The following is a 7,359-nucleotide window of genomic DNA, read 5'->3' as shown; positions in this document are numbered from 1 at the left end:
TTCTTGCGTAGTGAGGAAAATCACAACCTGAATTGTTTTGTTAGCCTCTCATCCTCCTTCATGTAACCAAATCCTGTTTACACCTGCTAGTGAAAACCAGTTAAAGTCATTCAATTTAGCCATGGAAGATGAATTTCACAGTACACTCTGAATGGTGACGTGTTCCCTTCTCTGTTATTTAAACACCTTCTTCCCTAAAAAGAAACAGTCAGAGCCAAAATGATCCTCCATTTGGTGGCGTTTCTTCTTTTTGTGGGGGGCAGAGGAGCAGTGGAAAACACACAGATTTTGACAGTGTCCCAAAGATGCTTGGAGGATACAAACACTTTTCTCCGGGAAATTAACCAGGATGAACCAAAGGGCTATGCTGTTCTAAGTAAGTGATTGTGATTTTTGTATGGCATTTCTTATGCGCTTGTGTGGTAAGTGGCATTTAATCCACTTTAGCAGAGGAGCCAAGATAGAAAAGTCAAAAATACAGAAATAGATTACAAATTCTTCAGGACAATGCAAGACCATAAGCTTAAGTTCATTTTCACCTTCTCAGAGAATAAAAATACTGCCGCTGGAAGCTTCTGAAAATTACAAAGATTAGGTTTTTATGACTGTCATGCTTACATCAAAAATGATCGATGCATACATCAAATCCGTGACTTTAACCTGTGCAGCTGGTGTAGAGCCTATGAAACTGCATAAGTGTTCAAAAGAACTGTAAGAATATTTAAATAGTTAAGATGATGATGTTGAACGTGTTCATTTCATACCTACATTGTAACTAATTCCTACTCATTGTGTGCTTACAGTGGGGCAAAAAAGTATTTAGTCAGCCACCGATTGTGCAAGTTCCCCCACTTAAAATGATGACAGAGGTCAGTAATTTGCACCAGAGGTACACTTCAACTGTGAGAGACAGAATGTGAAAAAAAAATCCATGAATTCACATGGTAGGATTTGTAAAGAATTTATTCGTAAATTAGGGTGGAAAATAAGTATTTGGTCACCTCAAACAAGGAAGATCTCTGGCTCTCACAGACCTGTAACGTCTTCTGTAAGAAGCTTTTCTGTCCCCCACTCGTTACCTGTATGAATGGCACCTGTTTGAACTCATCATCTGTATAAAAGACACCTGTCCACAGCCTCAAACAGTCAGACTCCAAACTCCGCCATGGCCAAGACCAAAGAGCTTTCGAAGGACACCAGGAAAAGTATTGTAGACCTGCACCAGACTGGGAAGAGTGAATCTACAATAGGCAAGCAGCTTGGTGTGAAAAACCAACTGTGGGAGCAATCATCAGAAAATGGAAGACATACAAGACCACTGATAATCTCCCTCGATCTGGGGCTCCACGCAAGATCTCATCCCGTGGGGTCAAAATGATCATGAGAACGGTGAGCAAAGATCCCAGAACCACACGGGGGGACCTGGTGAATGACCTGCAGAGAGCTGGGACCAAAGTAACAAAGGTCACCATCAGTAACACACTACAACACCAGGGAATCAAATCCCGCAGTGCCAGACGTGTTCCGCTGCTGAAGCCAGTGCATGTCCAGGCCCGTCTGAAGTTTGCCAGAGAGCACATGGATGATACAGCAGAGGATTGGGAGAATGTCATGTGGTCAGATGAAACCAAAGTAGAACTTTTTGGTATAAACTCAACTCGTCGTGTTTGGAGGAAGAAGAATACTGAGTTGCATCCCAAGAACACCATACCTACTGTGAAGCATGGGGGTGGAAACATCATGCTATGGGGCTGTTTTTCTGCCAAGGGGACAGGACGACTGATCCGTGTTAAGGACAGAATGAATGGGGCCATGTATCGTGAGATTTTGAGCCAAAACCTCCTTCCATCAGTGAGAACTTTGAAGATGAAATGAGGCTGAGTCTTCCAACATGACAATGATCCAAAACACACCGTCCGGGCAACAAAGGAGTGGCTCCGTAAGAAGCATTTGAAAGTCCTGGAGTGGCCTAGCCAGTCTCCAGACCTCAACCCCATAGAAAATCTGTGGCGGGAGTTGAAAGTCCGTGTTGCTCGGCGACAGCCCCAAAACATCACTGCTCTCGAGAAGATCTGCATGGAGGAATGGGCCAAAATACCAGCTACTGTGTGTGCAAACCTGGTAAAGACCTATAGTAAACGTTTGACCTCTGTTATTGCCAACAAAGGTTATGTTACAAAGTATTGAGTTGTATTTTTGTTATTGACCAAATACTTATTTTCCACCCTGATTTATGAATAAATTCTTTACAAATCCTACCATGTGGATTCATGGATTTTTTTTTTTTTTTCACATTCTGTCTCTCACAGTTGAAGTGTACCTCTGGTGCAAATTACTGACCTCTGTCATCATTTTAGGTGGGGGATCTTGCACAACCGGTGGCTGACTAAATACTTTTTTGCCCCACTGTATGTATTTTCAGTGAGACAGTAACAAAGACCAGCCTTGAGGCTAATAACTAACTAACTGTACTACCAGCATAAGGAGTAGCACTGGACATTGCGTGGTCAACACCACCCTCCTGATGGAACCACTGAAATGCAAATCTTTGCGGAGCTGTGATAAGAGGCTATAGCTAATAAATGTAGCTGTTAGCTAACACATACTTTTGTAAGCTAACAGCTAACTTATGAAGAACAAAATACCTTATAAATCAAAATATGCTAATGCTACTCAAGTTCAATGTAAATGTTACTTACTACTTCACTATTTCAATACTTTTTTTAAGAGCCACCAACTATAAACCCTACACAATTAGCTTAAATTCACCTCTATCTGTTTTATTTAACTCCCTTTTCCCCTACCAGTGTCACAGCAACATTAATGACATCACTGTTTGTTTCACACTTACTAATAAAAGTAGGTATGCCAGCTCAGCAGGGGTCTTGGGACACACGTAAATCCAACCTACTAAACCTACTGTTAATGCCCTACAATCCACCTAGAGGGCGCTCATGAGTTAGTCTTCAATAGAGCCAAATGGCAGACTGAAGTATCTAAGCTTGCTCCTGCCACGGGGAAAAAAATCTTTTTTTTTTTTTTGTTATCCAGAAGTCCAAATTTGGGGTTATTTCCTCAAAATTTCAACTTTAAAATTACAAATTTCAAATTATTTTCCAAGAAGATACTAAGTCGAAACTTAACTATATTTTGGTGGATGCACTAGTATGTGTATGTCGTTTTGTGATCAAAATTAGCAAGACACAAGACACTTCTTCTTTATTTGTTATCTAAAGGGTGTCTTTAAAACCTAGAACTTCATGAAAAAGTGAGATTTACTTATATAGTAACACCATGCATCTTTACAGCCAATGGGCCTGTGAATGAATGGCTTTTTTTCTTCTTCTGTGTGTTTTGTCAGTGTATGATGCTTTTGGGAAAGTGGGCAGCAATGTTGTAGGAGGTAACACCAACCAGCCTGGTTTGCTGCAGCAGTGCCGCTCTGCTCACGGCCCCAGCTTTTCTGGACAGTACTGCCAGGTGTTCCTTCGGCAGGTAACAACTAACACGATAAAAAGTCATGACAACCAATAGATATTAGATGAAAGTAAGCATACTTTAAACTACGTTTTCTTCTTAAACAGGGAAGAGTCCAGTACTTTGTCGGTATTTGTGTACCTGACTCCTGTGAGAAAGATGACGTGCAAACATTGGTGCTTTACGGTCAGTGATTTAAAAATGAATTTATGCGGTATCATCTATACAACACAATATCGCTTCTTTCTTTTTTTTTTTAAACGTGACTAATTTTCACTTTTCGACAGACCAGCTTCAGTTTAATCAGATGTCCCTCATTCCTCCTTTACCTTCCATCCTGGTCAATCAGTCCACTCAGGAGATGATCATGACTCACTGTTTGTCCAGCAAAATTGCCCCTGATACATCTGATATCACCTGCCTGTCAGTATACGATTACACTGCTCTCACTTTCTTTACTGTTTTATCTGCATATGCACTTCCATTAGGGTTACCTGTGGAGCAAAGATGAGCATCTTTTCATATGTCCAGGCCTTTAGCTCAGGACACCTTGTTTTTGTCTTGTCAAACTTTATTTTCTCCTGCAGGTTTGTCTGTTGTGTAATGGTAGCAATTCCTCTCGGAGCCACCCTGTTAACAGCTATGATAAGGTGGCAGTGGAAAAGAAAGGTCGAACCTACATTAGAGTCTTCCTGCTTAAACGCTGCGCTCAACCTTTACGGGACCCTGAAGACCAGCAGCTCATCCAGCAGTGAAACTAATAGCTGGAGTTCAGAAGAAAGTAGTAAGTGCAAAGTGCATCATCTAGATTTGCTGAGGAGTAGTACTGCATATCACACATATTATGGTTACTATCTTCAGTAACCAAATAATGCGATTATGTGAGCTGCAGAATCAGTTATTACAGATGTATTTATATTGAGACAATACTGACCTTGTATAATATTGGTTTTGGCAGATAGCAACCACCCCACACAAACATGCGCTCTTCAAAGCCGTGTGTATGGCTGCCTTCAAGCAATCTCTATACAGAAGACCACGCAGGGCATTTTTAGCACCTCCACATCAATTCCAGTCGGAGGCTACGCTTCACTGAATGGCATCCGTGTTCTCAGCCTGTTATGGATCATATGTGGCCACTCTGCACAGTTCCCTGTAATCAACAGCTTGGGTATGGCAGTACATTGATGGTCTCATTACTCCATAACACACATATACTTTCACTTATGTTCATAAGACCTGTGTTGCAGACAATTACAAAGACTGGAGGAAAACTGTTGAAAGCAGCCCTTTCTATGTGCTAACCATAAGTGGACCTGTTTTCATGGCTGTCGATACCTTCTTACTGCTGGGGTGAGACTGGAACAATTTCAGATTGACAGTGTAAACATATATTTTTTAATTATTTTATTGCCAGCTTAAGAAATTTGATGTTTTAGGGGTCTGCTTAGTGCCAGGTCCCTGCTGGGCTCTATCAACAAGGCTGAAGACAAACTGAGCCTCAGCCTGGTTGGGAGCTATCTCTTAAAGCGGATTACAAGGTGTTGTATTTTGGTCAGTTAACCAAATTAATTTGTGTCTGCGTCACTCCATTTTTACACTCAAGTAAAAGAGGCTTTCTGCATGTGTTATTCATTTTTTAAATTGCTGTTCTCTGTCCTCTTTGCAGGATTCAGCCACTGCATCTGTTCATTATGTGTCTAACCATTGGCCTTATCTCTCTGGTCAAGTGGGGACCCTACTGGTTCCCATTTATAGACACAGTGATGGATTGTAAGACATACTGGTGGGCTAACTTACTATTGATCAGTAATCTGCTCCCAGTCCATGAGATAGTAAGTTTAACTTATAATTTAGTCCTACATTGGGTATTTTAGAACAGATTTACTTACCTGTTCTTAACCTTTTATCTTCATATCCCTGTGCAGTGTATTCCTTGGACGTGGTACCTGTCTCTAGACTTCCAGTGTTATGCAACCACTCCTCTCTTGGTTTATTTATACAGACTGTATGTTCACATCCTTTAATATGATTCTGAAATACTGTTAAAGTGATTTCTTCATTCTTGAACTAGAGCATCACTAGGAGCCGTATACATTTTTATTATCTCTGTGGTTGTAATCCTATCCCCTCCATGTTTTATTTGTCAGAAATAGGAGTGTGTTTATGGTTGTGGCAGGTGGCCTCCTCCTGATGACTATTGTGGCCAGTGCTATTATAACTGCACACCTGCAGCTACCAGTCTTTCAGCCATCTACAATGTAAGATTCAATGCAAAACAGCGTTTGGTGAAATGAATATCAAGGTTTTTTGTTTTTAAGTTTCAGTGTTTCCTTTTTCTACAATGCAAAAACATAATTGAGGCTGTCTACCAACTATGCATCTCTTCTTATGATTTCCCAGAAAATAAACTTGTTTATTTTGCAGGACATCTGAGAATTATGTTTTGTATTACTATGTGAAACCCTACACGAGATACGGGCCATTTCTAATAGGGATCTTGACCGGAATATATCTGACAGCAAAGAAAAATCCACTGTTAAAGCAATGGGTGAGAGCATTTTGACAGGTTTCAATCCCAGACCGTGGCTTAGTCTTTTCTGAGAATTTAAAAACAGCATATGCCTTTTGGTTTATAGCCGAGCCAGAATTTGAACATTTGCCACCACACTTATGTGCTTATCATATCTGTTGTTTCAGTGGCAGGCAGCACTTGGTTGGCTCTGTTGTCTGTCACTTTTGGCTCTTTTGGTTGGATTGCCCTACATCCTGAAGGAGACGCCAGCCAATCCATCTGTGCCACATGCCCTGTATCAAGGGCTGCATAGACCACTCTGGGCACTGGCTGTGACCTGGATTATACTGGCCTGTGAGGAAGGCTATGGAGGTAAACCAGGTGTTGGGATGAACTAAATCCCATATCTCTACATTAACAGTAATAACAATATAGGAAAGCACATAGTATGTTAAAGGAAATTGAGTCTGTATGTTCTTATTTTTATATGTCTTTATATTTTCTTGTTTTTTATCACTCCAGGCTTTATCAAGAGGTTCTTATCCTTGACTTTCTGGGTTCCTCTTTCCAATATCAGCTTCGCCTGCTATCTCATACACCCTGTCTTCATCATCCTGTACATTGGCTTTCAAGAGACCCCAATCCATTACACAGACATCAATTTTGTAAGTATTTCATGTTGCACGTTCTGTTTTAGTGTGCTTATTTCAAATGATTTGGCACAGTTCTTCATAACATCAGACTTTTCTCCTCTGCTCAGATGTACCTGTTCCTTGGCCACCTGGTGCTGACATTGGCAGTGAGCTACATGCTCACTGTGTTAGTTGAGAAGCCCTACCTGCTCCCAAAATAGAGCAGGGCATGGACGTGCCCAGCTATTCACATCCTTAATAACTACCCTCATTATCTTTGTTTATGCATTGTGATCTCTAACACTGCTTTTATTTATAGCTGCTTTTGTAGCTAACGAAGCAATTTAATTAAAAACTTGGAAATATGCTTTTAGTGTGTGTGCGTGTGTGTGTGTGTGTGCTGAGGTTATTATCTGACACAGTAAACACAATTTACATATCTGACAAGTCGCTATGGGTTGATGGAGAAAACATCCTGCAGGGTCACATGACATTTTCTTGACTACATTTTTATTGCCTCACACGTCCATGTTCTTAATGCCTTGCAGATACCACACAAGAAAAAGATAACTTGTCACCATGTGTTAGCGTAAGGTGCAGACATTTTGAGCAACCCCGTATTTCTTTATATTATCTCAGGAAAATGGGAAATAGGTGCAGTGATTTACTGAAGCGTGCCAACATAGATGGAAATACAGTAAATAAGGCAAGAACAGAGTTCAAATTCTGAGAAAC

General features: G+C 40.7%; 1 protein-coding gene across 1 annotated transcript; it reads left to right on the top strand.

Moving 5' to 3' along the window:
* Positions 1-219: 219 nt before the first annotated feature.
* On the top strand, positions 220-6,886 carry oacyl (O-acyltransferase like). Its single transcript, XM_085410973.1, has 15 exons — positions 220-376; positions 3,362-3,495; positions 3,585-3,663; positions 3,765-3,900; positions 4,065-4,258; positions 4,436-4,648; positions 4,728-4,830; positions 4,917-5,018; positions 5,147-5,312; positions 5,406-5,485; positions 5,628-5,738; positions 5,905-6,028; positions 6,178-6,364; positions 6,515-6,657; positions 6,753-6,886. The coding sequence occupies exons 1-15, from the start codon at positions 220-222 to the stop codon at positions 6,843-6,845; spliced, it is 2,022 nt and encodes a 673-aa protein (XP_085267099.1). The 3' UTR covers positions 6,846-6,886.
* Positions 6,887-7,359: the final 473 nt, after the last annotated feature.

This window comes from Rhamphochromis longiceps, linkage group LG7 (assembly GCF_057381845.1).
Source record: "Rhamphochromis longiceps isolate RC_006_pf linkage group LG7, R_longiceps_female_GT1.1, whole genome shotgun sequence".
Taxonomy (NCBI): Eukaryota; Metazoa; Chordata; class Actinopteri; order Cichliformes; family Cichlidae; genus Rhamphochromis; species Rhamphochromis longiceps.
This window is presented reverse-complemented; position numbering and strand designations above follow the sequence as displayed.